Source organism: Stegodyphus dumicola, chromosome 3 (assembly GCF_044657685.1).
Source record: "Stegodyphus dumicola isolate Sdum_Otavi_A_Nest chromosome 3, ASM4465768v1".
NCBI lineage: Eukaryota > Metazoa > Arthropoda > Arachnida > Araneae > Eresidae > Stegodyphus > Stegodyphus dumicola.
The window spans coordinates 246,153,640-246,180,886 of record NC_140770.1 but is presented as its reverse complement, the minus strand read 5'-3'; the positions used below and the strand labels follow the sequence as shown (position 1 = coordinate 246,180,886).

The 27,247-nt window shown below is 33.6% G+C and overlaps 1 protein-coding gene across 1 annotated transcript in view; it reads right to left on the bottom strand.

Moving 5' to 3' along the window:
* Nucleotides 1-27,247, bottom strand: part of beta-Man (beta-mannosidase) — a 94,410-nt gene that overhangs the window by 59,375 nt on the left and 7,788 nt on the right. The window contains exons 5-9 of the mRNA XM_085814009.1: nucleotides 21,584-21,654; nucleotides 5,280-5,464; nucleotides 4,929-5,088; nucleotides 2,003-2,307; nucleotides 1,828-1,910 (exon numbers count right to left, since the gene is read on the bottom strand). Of these exons, the coding sequence (XP_085670135.1) occupies nucleotides 1,828-1,910; nucleotides 2,003-2,307; nucleotides 4,929-5,088; nucleotides 5,280-5,464; nucleotides 21,584-21,654 (804 nt within the window). The remainder of the gene's footprint in view (nucleotides 1-1,827; nucleotides 1,911-2,002; nucleotides 2,308-4,928; nucleotides 5,089-5,279; nucleotides 5,465-21,583; nucleotides 21,655-27,247) is intronic.

Below are 27,247 nucleotides of genomic sequence, written 5' to 3'. Positions count from 1 at the left end.
GATACTTCTAATTTTGTACTTCATTTCTTTCTACCTCTAGCAGAACATAAGCTAATTTAATAAAAATGTTACTAAAAAAGGAGTTCAATCCAATAAAATTGTCTCATTATATAGTGTTACTGATATTTCCTATATACTTTTGCATACAAAATAAATTTCTCAAGATACTACTCTGACCCACGAAATACCATGATATCCTTTACATACAAAACAAATTAAGAGCTTAAATTTAGTCAAAGCAACAACCTTGTACTTAGTATAATATTAGTCAAGACTAATAATAATTGACTTTGAGAGTAAATAAGTACAGATCTCTCTTCATCAGGAGCAAATAAATTTGCAACAAAGGGAAAGCCACTATTGTATTTATACCCAAAAGGAGAAAAGCAAAAGGTAACGTCAATGGTTGGCAGAAATAGTAATGAAAATTAAAATATTATGTTAATAGAATTTTGAAAGCATTAAGAAGGATTGGATTGAAATTAATGTTATGTTGGCCATAGAGCTATGGCTATAGCTCACAGTTGTTCAACGTTTTTTTTTTTTTTTTTTTTTTTTTTTTGTGTTTTTTGGTGAAGACTTTCCTCAGGGCATCCATGAGTTGAATCAAGAAGTACTATGGGAGAGGCCACTTGCCCTTGGAGACAGAACTTGAGCTTGTTTAATGAGCGTGAAATACTCTACCTCATCACGAAAGAGCTCTTTAGTTACAAATTAAAGTAATTAAACTCTTTTGAATTTGCAAGTGTTGGTTGGCTCCATGGGCAGCCATACACCCTCCCCCAGTACCAGTATGCTAAGAGGAAGTGTGACTTAGAAGTGTTCAATTCTTACTGTTTAGCTGCTAATGGGCCAGAAGTATGACTAATTGCTGTGTTTTGAGCCCAGTGAATTTGATGTGGTAATTCATTTTATTGGTGGACTGTGTTCAGCTCTGTTTGTTGGGCATGACTAATTGGATTTGGACAGGTGGAGGAGGTGCACATTCTTATCATGTCTGGTCACTATTTTGGCAACTGGTGAATTGTGGTGATTTATGGCTCGTGGTTATTCAATACTTTTTTTTTTTTTTTTTTTTTTTTAAGCACACTCTTTGCTCATGGCAAATGTATGGGTTAAACCAGAAGTGCAATGCAATATGTCGTTTGGCCTTGGGGACAAAACTTAAGTCCATTTCATAGAAATGAAATACTCTACCTCAGCATATAAGAGCTCTTTGATGACAAATTCAAGTAATTTAACTCTTTCGAATTTGCAAACGTTGAGTGGCTACACGAGCCACTATAAAGTCATTAACTAATTATGATAAATCTGTATGAATGTGAAAAGCTTCAAGAAAATGCAACTCACTAATAAAAGCAGCTTTTTGAATAATGTGTGCAGACTCAAAATCAAAACTGTGATAAAATTTCCAACCACAATTAGTTATCAGACATATTAATTTTGCCTTCTCAGACATAAGAATTTGTGTTCCTTGATACAAAACTTTAACACTTAGTTTGGCTTATATACCTTAAACCACACTGACACAATATGCTATACATTTCCAAGAATTAAAGTCAGAAATGGAATTTTTAAGAATCGAACCCTGGATTTTATTGATAGGCAAGAATATGACTTGAAAATTTAGCCCCTGGAGAATCCATGGAATTTTAACTGATAAAAAGATGAAATTGAAGCACAAATGAATGTCTTTGCCTAATTTTATGCAACTGTTTCTCTTGTGTCTTAAATTAAGAGTTATATACAGAAGAATGATAATTCCTTGATCAAGATATTTTACAGCAAAACAGAAAATACAAACAATAAATTGTATAACACAATTACCACCAGTAGCCAGATATGCTCTGCTCATTTTCATTGTTCCCAGCCCACAACAATAAACTAGGATGATGCTGTAAGCGTCTGACCTATAAACACAAAATTTCATTAGGTATACAAGAAAAAGTTACAGACAATAAAAGAAAAGGGTGGCAAGGATAAATGCTTGTCCAATACATGCCTGCTGAGTAACTTCTATAGCAACAGATTTTAGAAATGTGTCATCAGTAGGATACAGTGCACATGCAAACATAAAATCTTGCCAAATCAACAAACCCATTCTATCAGCTAGTTCATAAAATTCATCTGTTTCATAAGCTCCTCCACCCCACACACGAAGCATATTCATATGAGCATCTTTTGCTGACTGTAGAAGGTTTTCAATATATTCAGTTGTAACTCTTTCTAGGAAACTATCAGCAGGTATCCAGTTAGATCCCTTTGCAAAAAAAGGAACACCATTCACTTGAAAGTAGAAACTTAAGCCTGTAAAAAATTAGTAGTCAGCTTTACACACTATTTAAAAGAAAATATACAACAAAAATAAGAAAACTATTAAGTTGATAGATTACATGCTTCATAAAAGAGCAAGAAGTTAAGCAATACATGAAAAAACATACCACAAAATTAAAACATTATTTGAGTTGAACAGAAGTTTGTAATAGTTATAAAGTACGACATGGATTAAACAACAAATTAAAACAGGTTAAAAACAGATGGCATAGAGCAAAATACTAATTAAAATATGATAAAACATTACTCATCACTTGACTAAACAAGAAGATTAAATACATTTTCAACTAAATGATTATATAAAGAAAATTGGAAAAGTTTTCAAAGAGGCTGCCATGAATTTAAACATTCAGAAAGTCTAATAAACTTTAAAAGAAAACATTTAGATATAGTTTTTTTTTAAATTTTGGCATTTATGTCATTTTAAATTCAACAAAATATGTGTATTTATATTCAATACTTTATTTTGGAAAGCTTCTCTTATACAGCAGGAAGACAGAATTTCTTTCTACTTCAAAGCATGAAGTGGTTGCACTAAATGCAGATAAAGCTAAAAGTCTCCATATGTGACAGCTATGTGTGTTGACATTTCCATTCAGTGAAAGGTGGACTTCATCTTTCCCTAACATATTAAACTGCCAGTCTGATTTCTGTACAATTTTCAATAAAGCCCATGTTCCTCTATGAGTGCTTAACTGCTAGTAAAAGCAGAAGGAGCGATTACAGTTTACAGAATTATAGTATACAGGTGCAAGACTCCTAAGATAGCCTTCCACTTTGCAGATGATTTAATGACCAGTTTCTTTAAATTATCTATTAAGCTTCAGTATCTAGTATATAAGATAACACTTGCATCATTTTAGAATCTTCTATGAGGGGGAATCCTTACAAAGCTTTTGATGCTGATTTAATTTTATTAAAAGAATTTACATTGTACCTCAGTATACATCTGCTTTGAAATACGTGTAATTTGGTATAATGTCCTGCTTGGGCAGATAATTTTTTTTTCTTTTGGTATACATTTGTTTGGAATATAACTCGAGTTCATGATTAAGACTGCAATCATTATCCTCGTTTACCTATTTTCAGACAATACTATGACTACCCATGAGCATTAATACGCCTGTTGGTACTACAGTAGTCCTGCAAACTCGACATAATGTGAACTGAGAGACTGTTGAGTTTCCAAACAGTCGAGTTTCATGGAATAAGATGGGTTTTTCAGAACTCTTAATATTTAACTGTAAATTACTCTACACATTTGTAGCATAATATTGGGCATGGAACAGTACACAATTAAATTAATGTTGGTTTTTTTTTATATCAAGTTCTAGCACTATAGGAGCCATTAACAAAAAACAAATACTCTAAGGCAATAGAGTAAAAAAACTTACATACAGAAATGAAGAAAAATTAGTAGTAGTTCTTGGTAGAAAAAATATCATATGAAGGCAGATTGTCTCTCGCACTCATAAGTATTCAACATATTTAGAAATTTGTTAGGCAGCTCTAATAATTAATGGCACAATGTGGAAACGGCAAAAATTACAGAAAAAACAACACTCAAATCTTTGAACAGAACAGGAAAGATATATGTGTAAATAATAATTGCTTTATGTAATATTTGCTCTATTTGGCCTACAGATATCTTAAAAGTTCCTAAAAAGTTGCCGAGTTATACAGGAATGTTGAAATATCGGGAGTTGAGTCTGTGAAAATTTGAAAATATAACGCTGATTTTTGTAGTTTGAATTCTGAATTAGTATTTGTTTGGCGTGCTATTGTATCTTAACATGTGCAACTCTGAATTTCCAGATTACTTTTGTGCTTTTTCGTGTCTTTTCCTTTGTAAATTCATTAACAATGAAGTTTTAGAACAGTCAAGTAGCAAAGAAAATTGTTAGGATCACTACTGAGGTAGAAGAAGGAGGGGACAAAAAAAAAAAAAAATTTGTTGAAATGTATACAGTTGGCATTTATTTTCGAGACTTGGCTATTGCATATCATATGCTGAGAACAATAGTGTCTATAATTGTGAAAAACAAAGATGTTATTAAATCCGCTAACACTGCGAAGGGGGGGGGTGAAATCAAATACAAACAAAGATCAGGGACTTTAGAGCAGGCTGAAAAATTGCTTTTGATATGGATAGCAGAAAAACATTTAGATACAGTATCATGTGCAGTGTTTCATTTATGTACAGCATATATTTCATCCACTGCATTTACATTTTAGTATTGAATAGTTTTATAATAATAACAGCAGGATTTTCCCATTACAATGGAATAATTATCTTCCCTTTATTTCTTACTGGAAAAGTTCATATGGTATGCATCCAAGGATCTAGAATGGAGTTATGACAATTAGAAAGGCACCACTTTACATAATTTTTAATAGAAATTTCTCTGTTTACAGTTAATTCTTAAATTTTTTTTTCAATGAAATTAAAAAGGATTGATGACTTTACAACAATAGTTAATGACTACTTAAATGACTGAAAAAGGGAACAATTTCATATTATCAGAAACAATTACAATTTCAGTTTTTATAGCACTAGCATTTGGTTAAACGCAAGAATTAATTTTATATGTTACCAGAAGAATTTTGTATGGGTTCTTGAACAAGTTTAATAGAACGAAAGCCAAATTTCACTGCTTTATAAGCTTTTTCTTCTTTGTTGAAAAATACAACTTCCAATAAATAAAGTGGTTGACTTCCTAAACCATTCGGCCACCAGAGTTTCACTTCAAAATTCTGGAGAAGAAAAAACCCATAAATACATGAAAACTGCTTTTTTATTGTATTTTTTAAAGAGAATAGAGTTAATATTTAATGTCTAAAGCAGAACACTGGTTATAGGAAATAAATTTTTTGTCTGCAAAGCATCATCATAAATTTATTTAAAATACTAACAATATTAGGTTTCCTGAGAAAAATATACTTACCTTTGGCATATTCAAGTTAAATGTTTGCTTAGATAGTAAATCTGCATCAGGTGTTATATTTGCTTTTACATTCAAAAGAGTAGTGCCATTTAGATATATTCCAAACACTCCACTAATTGCATTAGATGTAGCAGTTTCCATAAAAACAGTTACAGTTATACTTTTCACATTTGCAGGCCCATAACCTAGATTTTGAATTTGGAAAAATATATAATAAAAAATGTAAAAATATGTTAAAAAAGTGTTAAAGAAAAAACTTAAATAATCAACAGGATTTTACTTTAAACTTTTAAAGTGAAAGTAAAATCTTGCTAATTACTTTACTCAATTTCAGTTGATTGTTTTAAAAATTACTTTAATTCAACAAATAAAATGTCAACCAAAGATAACTAATATATATATATACACCTATTCCTCGATTTACACGGTAATTGCGGATTTCAAAACTTGGTAAAAATGTATATTTCACTATATATACGCAAGTACATATATTTGAAGTCATTTTTGACTTTCATTCCTTTGGTAACTGAGGTGGAAACAACAAGAATGGGGATTTCCTGTGTTGTAAAAGGGGAACCTCCATAGCATGTATATGCATTTCACAATACTTTGGTTCATGTGAACTAGTGCAGTATCAGTATTTTGGCAGCAAAGCTAACATAATTTTTATCTATATATTTGCACCAATAAGTTTTTGATATTTTTATTTTTTGTGGCATTTCTATAATTTATGTAAATTTTTTAAGGTTTTATAATGCCAAAAAATTTGAAAAAATCATATAAAAAGAAAAATTATTTCTTTAGAAACAAAAATTAAAATATTAGATCATCTACGTAATAGAGAAAGAGTAACAGATGTTGCTAAATTTCACTCCTTGAATGAAGCCACATTAAGGATAATCCGAAAAAATGCAGACTGTATTAGAAAAAGTGTAGCAGGTGGATCTTGCAGCAGTAAGAACACAGTTTCTTACGTAAGAGATGATACAGTGGAAAATATGGAAAAGGCATTAGTGATATGGATAGAAGACCAAAATCAAAAACAGATTCCAGTTGATACTAATCCTATTACAAATAAAGCTTTAAAGATTTTTTTAACACTTAAGAATCAGCCACCGTTGACTTCATCAGATGAAAAAAAGGTACCTTCTTCCGCAAGTCATGGTTGGTTCGAGAGATTTAACCACAATTGTTGTGTCTAGCGGTGTGGGTTCAGTGAAGTGCATGACGCAACCAAAACAGACTAGTTCACGGCACAAACATTTATTTCTAATTAACTCATAAGACAGCAGCGATGCGCTATTTACGCAGTTACATCACATTCTACTCTACTTTCGTTCACAGAGGTTCTCGGGTATAAGAGTACTGATACTCTTGAAATCAGATGCTATGTCCCTCCCCACTTATTTAGAGATTTAATCTCTGAGGAGCTTTGCGGATGCGCGATGATCGTCTAAGTCCTGGCTGAGGTTGCTGCAACTCTTTATCAGGATCCATTGGAAGGACTGGATCAGTTTTCCTTGGAACTGACGATGTTTCAAGTCCGGCTGAAGTTTGCACAGCTTCACATCTTTGTTCAATGTCCTTGTCTGGAGCCTGTGGCTTCATGTTTCCATCTGAAGTAGCAGCCATACGAGGTTCATAGATTATCGGTGCAGACGAAACCTTGCTCCCTACCGATCTGATCTGATCCACGTGCCGGCGCAGTAAAGTTCCTTGAACGTCAATGGTATAATGCAGCGCTCCATCCTTATTTGTCACTCTGCCAATTTTCCATCGAGAATTTGCCGATCTATAATCCCGAATGGCAACCTTTTCTCCGATCTCAAAATTTCTGTCTTTGAAATCATAAGTATTCCTTCGGATGCGTTCTTCCACTCTTCTTTTAAGATTCGGAACAACTAAATCAGTTCGAGTTCTAATTTCACTTTTTAAGAATAACATTGCTGGACTTAACAAGGTTGTCATGTTCGATGCCTTTCTATAATTCATGAGGAATATGGCAAGTTTTTGCTTAATATTTCCTGGATAACCTTGCATTGCACGTAATACTTGTTTAACAATGTAAACGTACCGCTCTGCTTGCCCGTTACTTGCCGGTTTAAATGGAGCACACGTTTTGTGTTTAATTCCATTATTCCTTATAAAAGTTTCAAATTCCCCCGATGTAAACTGAGGACTATTGTCACTCACTACTACTAAAGGCAGTCCGTATCTTGCAAAACAGTCTCTTAAACATTCAATAGTCTGAAAGGAATTTGCTGACTTTAAGGTATACACTTCTAACCATTTAGAATGTGCGTCAACGATAATCAAGAACATTCGTTCAAAAATAGGGCCTGCAAAATCTACGTGAATGCGTTCCCAAGGCGCACTTGGATATTCCCAGTGATGGACCCTTGCCCTTACTGGATCTGATTTGAACTTAATACAATCGACACAGTTCCTAGAAACTTCTTCAATGTCATGATCAATTCCCTTCCAAAAGACGTAGGATCTGGTGATTGCCTTCATTTTAACGATTCCTAAATGTCCTTGGTGTAACTCTTCGAGAATTTCAACTCTGAGTTTTTTCGGAACAACTACCCTCTGACCACTCATTATACAGTCATCTTGTAAGGTGTACTCTGCTTCCCTACCTTCCAAACTTTCTTCACATTTTAATTTCACATAAAGACTATTTAATTCTTCATCAGCTCCTGTTTCCCGAGCTATCTCCCTGGCTGTTACCGGAAGAGTTGGAATATTTCAACATCATCCTTAATGTTTAAATCTTCGGACTTAAGAAGTAGGCGCGACAGGCAGTCAGCATTACCGTGTTCCTTGGTATTTCGATACACACTATCAAATTGATATGCTTGCAATATCAGTGCATAATGTAAGAGTCGGGTGGCTGTGAGGATAGGAAGTCCTCTTTTTGATTTGAAAATAGCCACTAAAGGTTTATGATCCGTCACCAGAGAAAAGCGTCTCCCCTTTAGATATAGATAAAACTTTTTGACAGCCCAAACAATTGACGGTGCTTCTTTATCGATTTGGGCGTATTTCTGCTCCGTGTTAGTCAGTGTTCTCGATGCGAAAGCTATAGGCCTTTCTGTTCCGTCAGACAAAACATGCGAGAGCACTGCCCCAAGACCTACCGGAGATGCATCAGTAGCTAGCATTAATGGTAATGTGGGATTGTAATGCATTAAAACTCTGTCTGAACAAATTTCCTTTTTTATTTTTTCAAAAGCGATTTGGCAGTTTTTTGACCAACTCCATTTAACATCTTTTTTTGTTAAATTATTTAATGGATGTGCCAAGGTTACCAGATTAGGGCAAAATTTGGCATAAAAATTCACTAATCCCAAAAAGTTTTTGACGTCTTGGACGCTTTTCGGTGTAGAGGCATTAGCAATTGCCAAAATCTTTTCATCCGTTTTATGCAATCCATCAGCATCAATTTTGTGCCCTAAAAATTTAATTTCATTTTGAAAAAATTTACTTTTAGTTAAGTTTAATTTTAGGCCGTGCTCCTTGCATTTTTTGAAAAATCTTTCCAATGCTTTTGAATGAGACTGATCATCCGGTCCTGTCACTCGAGCATCATCCATAAAAATTTTAATTCCTTCGATCCCCTGAAATAATCCTTCAACATAGTGCTGCCAAATAGCTGGGACAGCATTTAATCCATACATTAAGCGTTTATAAATATACAACCCCTTATGCGTGTTTATTGTTAATAACCGTTGGCTCTCCGGATGCACCTTCATTTGTAGATAAGCATGACTGAAATCAAGTTTCGAAAAATTTTTACCTCCATTAAGGCATGAAAATATTTCTTCGAGTTTTGGTAATGGATGCTGTGGCACTTCCAAATTAGGATTCTGAGTCACAGAATAATCAGCACAAAGCTCAATGGAACCATCAGATTTAACAATTGGCACAACAGGCGTTGCCCATTCTGAAGTCTGAACCCTCTCGATACCTTCTTTCTCAAGCCGATCAATTTCTGATTCAACTCTATTTTTTAATGCGAAAGGTACCGGTCGTGACCTACAAAATATTGGTTGAGTATTAGGTTTCAAATTTAGTTTTACTTCATGATTGTTAATTTCACCTAGTTTAACGTCAAAAATTTCCTTATACTCTTCAAGCAATTTTTTTAAATTCAATTCCCTAGAAGTTTTCAATGCTTTGATGGCATTCCAATCGAGGATGATTTTATACAGCCATTCTCGGCCAAAGATTGTGTCCAAATTTTCCTTCACAATGTATAGATTTAAAACTAATTTTTGACCTTGGTATTCAACTTTAAAAGGAACATATCCTAAAGGTACCACCTTATCACCCCTGTAAATTTTAAAAACTAAATGGATAGGTTGAATCTTTTTATTGGAAATTTTTCTAAATTTATTTATAGACATCACCAAAACTGTTATCCCAGTATCAAGTTCCATGCTAGCTGGTTTGTTTTCAATTTTAACTTGAAGCATTATTGGCGGTCTTTTTGGCTCTTCCTCTCTTAACATGTGCGTTCTGGAGTTAAATCCATAGATGGGGACCTCATTTTTCGAATCATAATCATTATTTGCCTCAACTTTCTTTTGTTTAACCTTGCGGTTTTTCCTAGACAAATAACACGCCTTTTCGATATGTCCAATTTTTTTACAAAAGCGGCATTCACTTGTTGCAAATCTACAGTTGTTTTTATAGTGATTTGCTCCTCAGCAATGTAAGCAAGTTTCATTTTTACCTTTATTATTCTTAGCAACCAAGTTTTGTTTCCGCAGTTTGGACTCATTTTTCTTGGTTTTAAGTACCTTTATTTCTACTGAATTTCCTATAATCTCATTTGCACCCTTAACCGCCTTTTTCATCGCCAAGGCTATCTTTAATGTTTTCTCTAAATCGATATCATCTTCCTGAAATAATCGATCTAAGATATTACAATCTCGTAGACCGCTAACGAAAACATCCCTTAACATTGTATTTAGCATATCCTCTTTATATTCACAAGGAATCGCTAACAAGCGTAATTCAGTGACATAACTACTAATTGATTCCCCCTCATGCTGTTTTCTATTAATAAACATGTGCCGACTAGGTATTATTAAAGCTTTAGGATTTAAATGATCCTTAAGAACCTTTTTTAGTTCGGTAAAATTTTTTTCTGTAGGATTATCCGGAGAGAGTAAATTTTTCAACAAATTATACAATTTCGCATTCAAGCTTGAGATCAGAACTTACCCACGTTTTGCCTTTGGAACATTTTGAATGTCCAAAAAAGCCTCAAATCATTCTATGAACGAATCAAAATTTTCTACCGTTTCATCGAACTTATCAAAAGAAACAGAAATTTTGTCTTGTTTATGTTCCGATTTCTCTTGCAATGCGACCATTAAAGCTTCATTCTGCTTATCAATTCTTCAATTAACTTCTCCATCCTTTCAAAATAAAAATTAAAATAACTTTCCTACCTTTTGCAGTTTTCGGGGAATCCCCTAATCCAAGCTTCGGTTTTGCCACTACTTTACGCATGTAACCGAGTACGCCGAGTCGAGAACGATTTTCTTCTCACACAGCCTCGTCGCCAACATATTGTGTCTAGCGGTGTGGGTTCAGTGAAGTGCATGACGCAACCAAAACAGACTAGTTCACGGCACAAACATTTATTTCTAACTAACTCATAAGACGAAATCGAAATCGAGTCAATGGCTAGGCGGCAATTAGTAGCCAACCGCTACTTTAACCATCTCTGTTGGTAAATTGCCCTAAGGCGTTGGTACTTAAGTTTTTAATTAAGGCGATTTACGCCGCGCCAACTAGGCGAAACTTGTCAAATTTTGTGAAATGTAGGTGGAGTAAAGGGAGATGATTGGCAGGAGCCTGTCACGTGGGTGGTCACCAGCTTACGCGTACAATGAGAAATATTGGAAACATTAATAATTATCAAGTTTTGAAACAGGTTACCTAGATTGGAATAATTAAACTAATTGATATGTTACGTAAGGCGTTACGTTCGAACAATGGCTATCTCAGAAGGGATTCGTAAGTCATCTACCCGATGAATTAACAGCTATCTTGTCATAAATGGAGTACTTCATTTAAGCTTAAGCAAAGAGCTTTATTTACACATAAAGACAAGTTAAAAGAATATAAAATATTTATCTAGCAATATCTATCTAGCCACATCATGCAAACATCGTTCTTAGCTAACTAAACCGGAACTGTTCGTTTTCCTCTGGCGTCCCATGACGTCAGTCTCTATCTGGCTTTTGATTCGTTGGCTTAGTGATGCCATTCCCAACATCCTCCCCCCTTTGAGTTGCTGGATAGCTACTCAAAACATTTAAGTTTATCAAGTTCAGTCTTAGTGGCATCTTAACAGTTCTACCAGCTCGTGTCTTTATAGTCTTAGAACTATCACATACATCGGAAACATCAGTTGAGTCCGGAGATCGGGGTGACCCAGAAATTTCTGAATGATGAGAGGTACTCATGTCGTCTCCACGATGAGAATTTGAAGACTTTACAGCAGATTGATGTTTTTGAGGATCACTTGGATGACATGAACCTGACAAATCATCATCTTGGATTTCTAGGGGAAACATTCGTTGTATCGGACGTACTAAATTGTTAGTTTGCGTTCTTAATCTAACTGTTCTCAGTTTACCGTCCTTTCCTGGAATCAGTTCCGTAACCCTGGCTAAAGGCCAATTCAATCTCTTTTTGATATCATCTCCTATCAACACAACGTCATTCACTCGAATATTTGGAAAGTGTGAATTTTGCTGTCGTTTCTGAATAAGTAGTCCTAAATATTCCTTTCGAAAACTTACACGGAGATCTTCCATTAATTTTGCACGAAATCTGATTCTTTTCCTGAGATGATTGGTGTCTACTGTATCTATATTAGTTACATCTAAATTGGATCTGTCGGTCAAAAACATGGCAGGTGTAAGTGGAACTAAGTCTTCTGTATCTTCGGATACATACGTCAGGGGTCGCGAATTTACTACCCTTTCACATTCGCACATAACTGTTTCCAGTTCTTCATAGGTAAGAACAGCTCTGCCCAATGTTCTCCTAAGAAGTTCTTTGACTACTCGAACAAGTCTTTCCCACCATCTGCCCCACCAGGCAGCAGTGGGGGGAATGAATTTCCATTCGATCTTCTGTATTTCTGTTTGTCGAGTTATTTTACTCCAATCAATTTCTAACAAATTATTATAAGCTCCCCTAAAGTTTGTACCGTTGTCTGTATAAACCACTCTAGGTCTTCCTCTTCTAGCAACAAAACGTCTAAATGATAACAGAAAAGCATCAGTGGAAAGCGACGTTATTAACTCTAAATGAATTGCTCTATAAAGAGCACACGTGTAGAGAACCATCCATACTTTGTCCCCACGTTTTACAAATAGCGGACCTGCTAAGTCAATACCAACTACTTCGAAAGCTGCAGCATTTTCCACTCTATCAGCAGGTAAGGAAACTGGTTCAGAGATGAGAGATTTAGTTTTGTATCGTCGACATTTAATACAGTCCTTCAGAACACTATGTATCGCTCTTCTTCCTCTTGTAATCCAGTACTTTTCACGCAATATGCTTAGTAATATCTGGGTTCCAGCATGACAGTTTTCTCGGTGAAAATATTCAATCAGTCTTTGAGTAAAGATACATTTATCAGGAAGAAGAATAGGTGAAATGAAGAAAGGCTTATCTATGCGTTCAGTAATTCGAGTTTTAACTCTGATAATTCCGTTCACATCTTTGAAAACACACAAGTTCCGAAAAGAGGTTTCATTAGGAAAAAATTGAGCTTGCACATTACGAATAAGCAGAATTTCAGCATTTTCAATCTCCTGCGTTAGAAGTTCTCCCCCCGTCTAGTATCATGATGCGATCTTACATTACTGATAAATCTCAATATCCATGCAACCATTGAATGGAAATTTGAGAATTTAATGGCATACCACGGGACTCTCTCTTCCGACAAATTAATATTACATAACCTAACCTTTCTCCTTTCAAGTGTTATTTCGGGTGTTTCCATTATCAATATTTCGGTGTCAGGCCAGTTGTCTCTTGCTTGCAACAACCATGCCGGGCCTTTCCACCAGCAGGATTCTAACAATTTCTTAGGGGAACACCCTCGCGAAATCAGATCAGCGGGATTCATTTTCCCTGGCACATGTCGCCATTCATTATTAGGAAACAGATTATTTATTTCTTTTACTCTGTTCGAGACAAAAACTGTCCAATCACCACGTTCTTTTAACCAGTATAAAGCTACCCTAGAGTCGCTCCAAAATATTGTTTTAATCTCATGGGCATTTAAAGCCTGCTTCACTGAATATGCCAACCTGGCACCAATGCAGCAAGCCATTAACTCTAACCTAGGGATCGTTACTTTCTTCAAAGGTGCAACTCTGGTTTTTGCTCTAACAAAGTAAATTTTTACCCCTTGAGAGGTTCTCGTTCTAAAAAAAAATACAGGTGGCATATGCCTCTTTGCACGCATCTACGAAAACATGCATTTCGGTGGAATCATTTATTTCAACATAACGTTAGATTTCGATATCTCTTAATGCATCTATTTCTCTAAACCATCTTTTAAAAGACATTTGAATACTATCTGGTAAGGGAGTATCCCACTTTAGATTTAAATTCCACGTTTCCTGCAGTAAAAGCTTAGGTGGTAAGATTGCAGGACTCAACAGACCTATTGGATCATATATTTTGTGAACTGTAGCTAAAATGATTCTCTTAGTAAAATTTTGATCTTCACTTACAAGATTAAAGTTTAAATTACACTTAAGAGTGTCCTTATCAAGATCCCACAAAATTCCCAATACTTTCGTGACACCAGTACTATTAGAAACATACTTACATTTTACATTACTCTCCCAGTTTCTTAAATTAAAGCAACGCCGTGACAAAATATCTTTTGCATTTACAATAAAATCTTCCTGCTCCTCAATATTTGCAACACCACAAACACAATTATCTACGTAAAAAGAATGTTTCAGTTTTTGTGCTATAGCATCAAATTCAGATGGTACATTACCTAATAAATGTGTAATTGAGGTTGCCAATAAAAATGGACTCGACTTTAACCCAAATACTACTCTGCAATGTCGGTAAACAATCTGTTCACTCTCGGACGGATAAAAAAACCGCAAGAAATCTCTATGTTGAGGGGCTATACTTAACATCAGAAATGCTTTCTCAATATCTGAAGATAATCCTATTGGATGAATTCGAAACCTATCAAGTATCTCTGGAATTATTTCTAGTAAGTTCGGACCCTTATACAAAAGGTCATTCAAAGAGCATTTACCACTTTCTCGGGCTGACGCGTCAAAGACAGGTCTGATTTTTGTAGTGGTACTGTCCTTAATTACTGGCCGATGAGGTAAAAAATGTCCCGTCTCAGCATTATCAGTTACCTTTTCAATTATATTCAATTTTTCCCATTCCCGGAAAATCGTAGTATATTCTTCTAAAAAATGCTTTATCTTGTGCTCGCTGGCACATCCTTTTATGCCGCTTCCAAGTTAAATCTTTATTTGTCGGCAAATCAGCAGCCACATCAGATTTAAAAGGTAAACAAAGTTCATATCTACCATCTGAAAGAATTTTCACATTATTTTTAAACTCTTCCAAAACTCTAGAATGTTCTAAATTCTTTCTATTATTTTCAATGGGATCTGAAATACCTATGGATTCTAAAGACCACAAATCTTTTATCGAATAATTACTAACATACAACGAAATTGCATTCAAAACAGTATCATCATTGCTATCTCCAAATGACTCATGTTTCCCAGTTAACACATGTCCTAAACAAGTGTCAATCAAAAATAACCCTGACTCCAACCGAACAGATTTATTAGTAAATAAACTGCCCACAATATCTGCTCCCAAAAGCAGACCGATCTCACGATCATAAGAACCCAAATCAGACAAACTGACGCCTCTATCTTTCAGTTCATTAAGAATTTTACTGTCGTTCACTTTTGGCACTGTGCCACAAATTTTGCTCTCGGAAAGTGCTTCGATTTGAAAGGAGAAAGTTTCATCTAATGCCGAAATCAACAAATTATAAACATCGTGAATCTGCGTTTCTCTTCCACCGAATAACGAATGCTTCAATTTAATTTGCCTTAATGGTTTTAAATTTAAATTCTCTACTAATTTTTTACTGACATACGAATGCTGAGAACCTGTATCCAGTAATGTGCGTACTTTAAGCTCAACATTCTTAAATTTAATTTTAACTATTAGAGTCATTAAATAAACATTTTCTATTTTACAGTTATTAGTTAATGTACTGGTTTCAGTTACGTCCCTTTTAGACTTTTCATTTGCTCTTTTTTCTTGGCGATTGGGACACATTAAAGAATGGTGATTTTTATTACAGTACATGCAAGAATTTTTTACTCGACATGTTTTAAAAGTGTGTCCAAATCTGAAACATCCAAAACAGGCCCCTCTTTTAATTAATATATTTTTCTTAGCTTCTAATGCCATATTTCTAGCAGAAAAACATTCTTTAGTTGGGTGCCGTTTTTCACAAAAGAGACAGTTAAAATTGCGCTTACCTGGGCTCTCAGAATTTGATGTACTTACTAACGCAGCTGCGGTGGCGAAATCTAAATTTTTATTTAGTGTATCCTTTTTCTTAGAAATATGATTAGAACCAAACCCAGTGCGGGCTAACACGACCATCTCTTCTCCTTTCACTTCTTGTTTCAGAAAATTCATCAAATTTTCAAGGCATCGGTCATCAGGCTGAAGTGCTTCTTTTAAATTTCTGTTTCTCTCCCAAGCAATTAATACTTCTTCGGGCAGGCAGGATTCAACTAAAGGCGTTAAGAAGTCACCATACTTCTCTTGCGTTCTTCCAAGACTTTCTAAAGCTCTAATCTTGGTTTCTAAATCATCGTAGAGAGTGGGAAGATCCGTCTTCACACGTCCACTGCTTGCATTACGCATAACCATGCTTAGAAGATCTCTGACGTATATCTGTACAAGTAAGTCTTCTCTTCCAAACCTGTCTCGAAGCTGGGCGATTGCTTTCGGGTAATTCGACGCCGTTGCTGGAAAGCTCTCCACTACCCGTGCGGCTTTGGACTGAGGAACAACTGCTTGCAGGAGGTACTGGAATTTATCTTCATCTGGAATCGTCGGATCTTTATGGATCTTCGAAAACTGGCTCCAAAACGTCAAAAATTCTTTTGCTTCGCCGTTGAATTTCTTTAGTTCGATCTTCGGCAGTTTAAATTTGCGCTTCTCTGATAATTCAGTAGGTAAAGGATTCTTCGACAGCTTTTCGATTTGAGAACACAGTTCAAAATATTTATCTCTATAAGGCTCAGAAGAAATAAAATCTTCTTCATATAGCTTTTCAGCTTCTTTAGATTGTAGAATTAGCGACGTTACTTCCTTTTGGCAAATTTCAAGTCGATTAAACTTGTCTCTAAGCTGTTGTTCCAGAATCGAAAGTAGCTTCAAATCAGGAATATCTGATTTCAGTTCTGCATCAATTTTGTTTGCACATGTGGTAAAGGAAGTTCTTAGACATTTTCTTTCAGTTTTCAGCTGTGTAAGCTCCATTTTCAATTTATTTTAGCTATTATCGTGCCCCACGTCTTGGCGCCACAATGTTAGATTACGTAAGGCGTTACGTTCGAACAATGGCTAGCTCAGAAGGGATTCGTAAGTCATCTACCCGATGAATTAACAGCTATCTTGTCATAAATGGAGTACTTCATTTAAACTTAAGCAAAGAGCTTTATTTACACATAAAGACAAGTTAAAAGAATATAAAATATTTATCTAGCTACAATATCTATCTAGCCACATCAAGCAAACATCGTTCTTAGCTAACTAAACCGGAACTGTTCGTTTTCCTCTGGCGTCCCATGACGTCAGTCTCTATCTGGCTTTTGATTCGTTGGCTTAGTGATGCCATTCCCAACACTAATATCGCGATCTAAATGAAGACAAATGGCACAACTAAGTGCAACAGATTAGCTAAACAAAATATTCAAATTCATCCTTTCTGTAAAACACAGATTGGACAGTGGTAGCACGTGGGAGTCACCCTCCCGTGAACTGTCCACAGCCCAATGAATCTTGAAATACTCATAAGACAGCAGCGATGCGCTATTTACGCAGTTACATTACATTCTACTCTACTCTCGTTCACAGAGGTTCTCGGGTATAAGAGTATTGATACTCTCGAAATCAGATGCTACATTTATATAATCTAAGATTGAAAGGAGAAAACACATCTACATCTGCTGATTCAGATGCAGTGCAACCATATCCAACAAAATTAGCTGAAATCATTGCCGCCGACTCCTACACGTTTGATCAGATCTTCAATGCTGAAGTGCCTGAAAGAACCTATTTAGCTAAAGCTTGCAAATCAGCTAGTGATCATAAGGTAGTGAAAAGTCGTATAAAAATTCATTTCTGTTGCAACACTTTAGGCGATTAATATAATGAAATCATTGGTAATTAGCAAATCAAAAACATCATGTTCATTTAAAGGAATATACATAAATAATCTTCCCATTTATTGAATGGCTAATAAGAAAGCATGAGTCACTGAAATAAGCTTTCAATGAATGGTTTCATAACATGCTTGTTCCAGATGTCAAAATTTATAATTTATTTAAGTAAAAAGGGATTGCCTTTTAAAAGGCTCTTCTATTAATTGATAATGCACCTGGTCATCCTCAAGATTTACAACACAAAAATGTAGAAGTTGTCTTTTTACCAAAGAATACAACTTCCTTATTACAGCTGTTAGATCAAGGAATAATTTCAACTTTTTAAAGCACTGTATATCAAACAAACCTTCAAGTATATTTTAGAACAAATGGAGAATGATGAATCTCTTATGGATGCTTGGAAGAAATTTACAATCTTAGATTGTGTTAAGCATGTTGGACTGTCATATACTCAGATTAAATAATTAATGCTCAACGCATGCTAGAAAAGCAATATGATGTTGCTAAAGATGAGAATGATAGATTACCATTAGAGATGAATATTCTCAGATCACTAAATTGGCCCAAACTGTAGAAGGAGGAGGTTTTGAAGATTTAGCTCCGGCACATATCAAAGTATAGTGGCTGATGAAGAACTTAATGAGGATGAGATAGTTAACACGATTCGTGAAACAAATAAACATGATGATGACAATGATTCTGATGAAGCGCAATCTGAACCAGCTTCTTTCACAGCAAGAGTCATCAACATAGGACTTGAATTGGGGAGAAAATTAGGTAATCATTTTTTACAATATGACACAAATGTTGAACAAGCTCTCTGATTCCAACGGGAGCTTAGTAAGTGCCTAAATCAATATGAGGAGGTTTACAAAGATTTAGGAGAAAAAAAACCTAGGCAATTGTTAATTACGGATTTCACTACAAAGTCTTACTGATCTGAGATCTTCCCTAATTCGTCAACCATTGAAGTAAGAATGGTTATCAAGAACGGTCAAGTGATGAAAGTGACATCATATCAATCAAGAAGAAAAGTCTAATAGTTTATGAAAGTGATTAAACTTATAATAATTTTTTTTGAATTATCTTATATTTTCCTAATGTAAAATAAAATAAATATGCACTTCTATTACCTACAAATATTTTTATTTTATGAACAAAGTATAACTTTATTTATTTTAAGATATCTTACTTTTGTTTTGAGTAAATAAATAATTAAATTATGCACATTTAATGTGTTTTTCATTTTACATAGCAAAATGCAAGATTTCGATTTACATGGTTTTGTGCGGAACTTATCTTCCATGTAAATCGAGGGATAGAGCTGTATATAAGAAGAATGAAAGGGGAATACTACAATTATAATTCCTGTATTTAAAAGTAAAATTAATGACACAGCGATGCATGTTAGCCACAATAAAGCAGAGAAGAAAGTGCATAGTTATCCAGTATGGAGACTTAGTTTAACAGAGGTTTCAGTTTGCAATTGAATCCTATTCAGGGACTGGATAAAAATTATCTGCATTACTGCGTTACATAAGATCTTTTAATGTGGATTAATTTTGATATGACACAATTTAGACTAATATGTTATTAATATTTACTATTTTTAGAACAGAAAGCAAAAATACCCAAATTAAAATGAAGAATGAAGGGGCTATTACAAAATTAAAGTTAGTAGTTTGCTTTGATATTTTTATTTTACACATTACATACACAAACAAAAACTGATAAATTTTAAGCTAACATGCTACATATTTATTAAAGCCGTGCAGTATGCTGTGCAATTAATTGAATAATTAAGAGAAAAAGTTGGAGAGTTACCCCTTTTGATGATTTAATTATTTTCTTTTCACTTTACACACATACAACATATATATATTATTTTGCATTATTATCATTACTTGTTGCTGCTATCAGCACATAAATGGATTAGTCTTGAGCTCCTTGTTTCTTTGCATTTATTCCTTATACACAGCTCTGCTTTTAAAACATTTACATATTCCAAAAGGCATGAATTATTTTGATTAATTAAATATTAACTCTTATTCATAACGTGTCATTACCAGTTCAGAAAATTTACTTCTTTGGTTGCACTAACCTTCTGATAATGACGGGACAAAAGATGTGGATTATTTTCCTCTTTTTCTATTACAATTTTCATTTTTGGTTTTTAACTGATTTTGCTTATTTTATGCAATATGTCACCATGCTTCTGATTTTATATTATAGCATATGATTTGTTCCAAATTGAATAAGAGATGGATTTTAAATGTTTGACTGTAATTTATTTTTCATTATATGCATGTAAGATATAAAAATATCATGGAAATTTATTAACAAATTAAACTTCATTGGAACAAATTGACAAAAGGCCTTTAAATTTATAATTTTCAGCTGAAGTGCATCAGCTCCAAGGATGCGTATTTCACCATTTTACATCACTCCTGCAGTATCAGCACTGCTGTAGATTTTTGCTCAGTTGCTTCTCAGGATTAAAGCAAAGAACTTTCTGAGCTTATAAATACTACAGGAATTATTATGCATCACCTTTTATGGCCTACGCTTGCTAACCAAAGGATGTCTCTTGTTCAGCTGCTTCTATGCATTATAAAAAATGCAATGCATTGTAACTAAAATTGTGGGCTGCAGATCATCCCCACTGTGCTGTGCCATGCCATATAGTAATCAACAAGTAATAAAGATGCTTGGATTATCAAGTGCTTTTGTAATTCTTCAAAAGTTACCACCATTTTCTACTGCATAACTGATATTTCAGTGATCTTTTGCAAAATAACTGGTGATTCTATTCATATCATTATGACTTAAAACTCTGTAATGAAGTCAAACATATATTAAAACATAGTTGAACATACATATATATACATATATATCATAAGTAAGGTTGTAAGAACAAATGAAAAAAGACCAATTTAGGTCAAAATTTTGCGCATTGTGCTGCAAAATTAAGGAAATGAGAAGATAAATTTTAGATAGCTCGCCAAAAAGTTACCAAAAACTGTGCCTCTGAGAAAACTCCAACATAAGCATATTTAGTTGCTATGAAAAGTGTGAAAGAGGAGAAAAAATATTTGAACATTTACAAATTAACATATTTAGTAGCTATGAAAAGAGTGAAAAGAATAAAATTTTTTAAAAATTAATAATAATAATATATATATAGTTGAAATAAAAAATAGATGAATATACTATATATGCAATATATTCAATTGTTATATATAAACTTCTCAATGGTGATTGTATTCAAATCATTACAACTTAAAATTCTGTAACAAATTCAAATACAAAATTTTTATTTTTCAGTGTACATCAATTTAATAATACTCACTTATAACTGCTCAGCATAACCATAAAATACAGCTAGCAAAACTATGTTAGTCTTAGTAAAGTGAAGTACAGAAATAGAAACAAGGATTTCATGAAAATATGCTTAAATTTAATTTATAATTATCTATTTAACCCTTTAACTGTCAAGTTATTTTGATGATTTAGGTACACAAATTGTCAAATTTTTTTATTGGAAAAACCAAATGTAGCCGAAATAAACATCTCCCAATACATATTCGGGTATGACAATACGATGCACTCAAAAAAAAAAAAAAAAAAAAAAAAAAAAAAAAAATTACCCCGAGAATTACTTGGGCGTGACATTTTCGAACACCAGTGCTGTGCCCGAGATAATCTCGGACATGACAGTTAAAAGGTTAACATTTATATCATAAACTTTGTAACTTTAACATGTTTGCCAAACATAACAAATTTTAAAATACTAACCAGTAAAATGTGTAATCACACTAACATCTCTTATCAATACAGTATCAAATCCAACTATTTCTAAAGGCTTCCTGCAAAAAGTAAATCAGTTAAACATTAAGAAATTATACTCACAGAAATATGTAATATTATTTACAATATAGTAAAAATTTAGAATTAATTTTATGTTAGTACCCATAACACATTTTTTCACTTTAGATCCATTACAAAGGACATTTTTATTAAATATGAAAATTGGCAATATCTGTGAAGGCTGCTGAATGATTAAAGTACTATATGATATATTAAACAACATAATATATATGGCTAGTTCTCTGCTTACTTATTTACATGAACAATTAAATATCATAAACAACACTATACCTGTACGCTGTATCACTCAGCTTGGACAAAACTCTTGAGAGAAATATAATTCCAGAATGGAGTAAAATTAATCTAAATTCTCATAATGTGGTACACAATGAAAGTAAATAAAGCTAAGTTTTTATATGTGACCAGCTATGTCTCAATATCTTTATTCTAAAAAGGACATCTTCTCTCTCTAACACATTAAATTACCATTTTGATTTCTGTGCAATTTTTGACAAAACTCATGTAGAAAAAGTTCCTCTATGAGTGGTTAACTGCTGGTAAAAACTTGCGCAGTGATTACAATCTATGGAATTGTACTGCACACATGCAGAACCTTGCTCCTGTGATTTTATTGCACAAATTCAGGACTCCTAAGATAGCCATCCACTTTGCAGATGATTTAATGACCAGTTGTTTTTTCAAATTGCCTATTAAGATTGTGTCTAGCACATATGACTGTACTTCTGTCCTTCATAGATTTCCTTGTGTGAAAGGAATTTTCCCGGAGCATCTGAGGCTGATTTTCAGTTCATGTAAAATAATCTTCACTAAAAAGTTTTATTTAGGTGAAAAAAAAAATCCTGAGCAATAAGTCGATAAAAAATTCTGTTGCAGAAAAAGGGATCTTGATGAAGAAATTTTGATTTAATATTTGAAATCAAAGTAAACAAAAAAGTAAGTCAATAAATACACCATATGCTACATAAAAATCACCAAACTTTTTCTATACAATAAAATCATTGTAGATCACAGTTAATAAATACAGGCTAATTAAGAGAAACTTTTAATTTATTAGTCAATACATGAGCTACAGCTTTAAAAAGAACACAGGCTACTAGACAAGTTTCTGGAGTAATGGCAAAATAGGCCAAATAAAGAAAATGCAAATGTATTCTCTGCATATAAAATAAATAACCAATTTGAAAGTTTTTGTTTAAAGCCTCCTCCAAGCATAGAAAGCAAAGCAGTCTCTAGTCTATCAGCTAATTTTTTTTTTTTAAGCTACACCTAAATAAAGGGATATGTTGTTTTGAATCATTAATATGTTTAAATACAAGTGAAAGCAAACTGTACTGATCACCTAGGATGCCAAAAATGCTAGTATCAAAACAGATGTTAAAAAAGTCACAGAAATTTTCAGGGCACACGCTGATTACATCCTTTTCAAAAGATTATCTTATACAGACTATCACGAAAAAGACTTACACAATTCTATAGTCATAAATAATAACATAAAACATAAATCATACTGCAGAGTGTATATCTACATGAAGTTTCAAAATTAAATTAATTTCTTCAAAAAGAAATGGTATATAAAAGTTTAACCATGCAGCAATCAAATTATATGCTTATGCAAAGAACCACTTATCAATCCAATGTTTATAAAACAAAATTAATTTCTCAAAATCAGTTGCAAAGTTCATCAATGCAATTCAAAAAGAAAATATTCAAAGAATTTTACAACACACTACCTCTGTCTAGCTTGGCCTAGTTATACTCACAAAGATAAAGAGATAATCTCACAGTCAGTACTCCTGAGATGGATAATTGCAGTGGTTTCTCCACTGTAGTATACTTTTAATTTGTCCATTACAAACAAAATCAAAACATCTTTAGAATTCCTTTTAATTCTTTGACTATTCTTTCAGCTTCTAACAGTTACCAAATTTCTTTCAAACTCTTTTTACAGCACATTAAACTGCTTCTGTAACAGTATCATATGCTATTGCTCGTATTTCATTATAAACCATGGTCGATGACAAATGCAAAACATGTACAGTAATTGATCTTGTTATTATAAATTCACTAATGTACAAGGTATTTTTTTCTGTGTGCCTTCGTGGTGTAACTGGAAGAACATCTGTCACGCAATCAGGAGGTCTAGAGTTCGAATCATATTGAGGCAATGTGAGGTTTTTCAGTTTCCTGACATTGAAAAGTTAAATGAATCTACAATTGGCACCCAAATGAAAAGGTGGTGGACAACAATTTGTCACCGCTAGGATTAAGCAACTAGGTCCCCTTACTCCCACTCACCCTTTAAAAGGGGGAGTATATAAGGAATTGTCAGTGTCCTTACAGGGTGCCTTTCTGGCTTAACTTTTGTGGTGAAGAGGTGTATTTAATTATGGCAAAGCACACTAGGGCTATCTGCCTAAGGGGAGGGATGCCTTTCGTGGAGGACTTTCTAAGGGAAACTGGCTCGTATACACGTTACACATAGGGAAAGCCACGAAAGCGCCCGTGCAGCCAGCCCGTTCGTGGGATTCGAACCTCGGACCGAACTACCAGTGTTCAGCGACTTTACTGCTCCGCCGCTCTCTGGCTTAACTGGAAATGCATGCAATGTATAATCGGGAGGTCCAGAGTTCAAATCCCGGCAAAGCTATTGCACTTTTTCATGTCTTGTATGAATAAACCTAATAACTCTATAAATGTTTAAAGAAGACATTTGAAGTCTGAGTGCTTGATAACCTACGTTCTAATCAAAACTATTGTGTTCCTGCATGCAGAATTTTGATCTTATCTATCAACTGAAGTTTGCATGATTCAATAACAAATGAACTCATAACTACACATATTTTTTATATTAATAAGAATAAGCAAGTAAATTTTGGAAGCTATGCTAGTTAAATTACATGCTGCTTTTAGATGGTACAGTCATCAGCAAAAGCTGTCTGCTAATATGAAACCAAGCCTATGGGTTCAACTTCTATGCAACATTTGGCTACATGGTCGCGGACACTTAGCCGACAGGAAACTTAACTGACACCAGTTAGCCGACAAGACATTTAGCCAACAGGAACACTTAGCCGACATGGACACTTAGCCAACAAGGACACTTAGCCGACAGGACATTTAGCCAACACGGACAGTTAGCTGACAGGACGTTTTGCTCCCACAGAGAGTTAGCCGTCAAGACATTTAGCTACGGGACACTTAACTGTCAATACAATCAGTCCACAGGACACAAAGCCGACAATAACGTTTAGCTGACACGGACCCAATAATTATTCAAACTTACTATCAATTACAAAATTTCTCGACTTCTCCATAAATTCAATATTTAAGTTATTTTTTCACTATCAGTAAAATTCATTTTTCAATTCTTAAAGATCTCATATATACTTTTAATATTGTGTTAATTTAGCATTGTTTGATATGTATCCATGGATCTTATAAGAAATAGACCAATCCAAATGGGTTTTCTCCCTTGCCTTGGCGTATTGCCGGCTGTCACCTTGCCTACATCCGGAGGGGTATGCAGCGCGTATAATTTTCAAGAAAAAGCTGGTGATAGTGCCTCATTTTACAAATTAGAATTTTTAGATATTTTTATTTTTGAAACTCAGATTGATTTTTAAAAATTTAGCATGTTTATCAAGCATAATTAATGTTCTAAATAATTATAAAGCTCATTTCAGGTCTGGATATTTTTTTAGGTTTTCCTATGCCGTACGGAAATTTGTATCTCCTTCTTTTAAAAAATAATATTTTAAATCTGAACTAATAGAAAAATTCAAACAAACAATTTTCTGTTACAATTTTTATGCTTTTTATTGGTATAAATAAGTAAAAAATACTAAAATCGAAAAAATGGATTTTTGAAAGTTTTTGCTTAAAATTCTTATTTGTACTCCTTTTTTTAAATTATATCTGAATATTATAGCATAATATTCTACAAAGAAGTTTTATTTCAATAAAATTTCATAATACATCATAGTGATTAACACTTTAATAATTTTTATGCATTTATTCTCGTGTTAAAAATTGTATTTAACTGTAATAATTCATTGTGCTAGTATTTTATAGTGATTATTTTTTTTAAAATTTATGTCTAGTTCTGCATAAGTTTCCTTTGCTAATTTATTTTATCAGCCCAAAGGGGTGGCAGCACAGAAAATCTATTAGTTTCGAAATGGCATTTTGCTTTGTTTCACTATAAATGTCCGTTACACTTTGCAAACTGTTGCCACCAAATATTATCGCCCTGTATTATATTTAAAGAAATTAAATAAAGAAGAATCTGCATGAATGCATGCATGTTTCTCTCGCACTGTGAAAAAAACAACAGAATTTAGAACCATAAAATTTTGAATAACGTAATCCTCCACCCAAACATGGGCATCTGCACGGCTTAATTTCGAATTTGTTTTAATCCATTTCATATTTTGTAACTTTAACGAAGTTTTGATTAACAAACTCAACGAGTTCAAAGCAAGCAATGGCAACCCTGTACAGACAATAACATTTTTATCTCCAACGTGGAAATTCTAAAGATATGTCATTTTCAAATATTTTGTGATACTGTTCTTGAATTGAATTTTATGTGGTTTACTTGCGAAGAACATGATGTTTAATAAGTAAAGGTAACATGCAAAACATTACAAAAACGCTCCTTTGGGCGCAATATAAAATTATATTGCTGAGTGCTTCCAGAGTTTATCTTTTTTTTTTTTCCTCATTACACTCAAAAAGGTTTATGCTCCGAATTTTATGAATTACTAAAATAAATAATCATCTTGTAATGTTAATAATTAATGATCATATAATCAAATAAACGATCGTCTTTTTATGTTATAATAATTTTAAAAACTACTGCCTGAATATGCTCATAAAATCAAAGAAAATTACCAGATCTTGTTTAATTTTACTTTATTTGTTTTCAAAGCATCATATGCTATCAGTATTATTTAATTTTACTTGTACACAAAAATAAGTTCACAAGTTTTGTGTTTACAATTTTTACCGTTTTACTAAAGTAAAGAAATTTATACAAGAATTACGCTTGAAAAATGCGCAAAATGCAGTAAAAAGTGCTTTTATGAGATATATTAAATCTTGTTTGCAAAAACTGTGACTTAAACATAATCTCATCACTTATAAAATGTATCACATTTAATAATTAAAAACAGTTATGTGATACAAATGCCATAGGTTTCTGTGTTAAAGTAAGCCAGATCGTCCCTACTCTTTCTTGCAGACATGTGGGCGACGCATGCTCCGCCCACTGGGTTAGTCTATCTTTTATAAGGTCTATGTATGTATCGTGCTGTTTGGTGTATATTGGTGAAATTGATAAAGCGCTGAAATTTCTCATCAGGGAATATGAATGAAATTTCGAAAGAAAAAAAAGAATTTTTTTAGCTAAGTACGGCGGTCACTCAATTACATTTTAATGTGAGATCTTCAAAAATTATCCATAAAGCTTCTTCATTTAATCAACTGGGTTCTTTTGAACACTTTGACATCATTAATAATTTTTCTAGTTTACTTAATGATATTAATTTTCCAATCTCACTCTTCCAAATG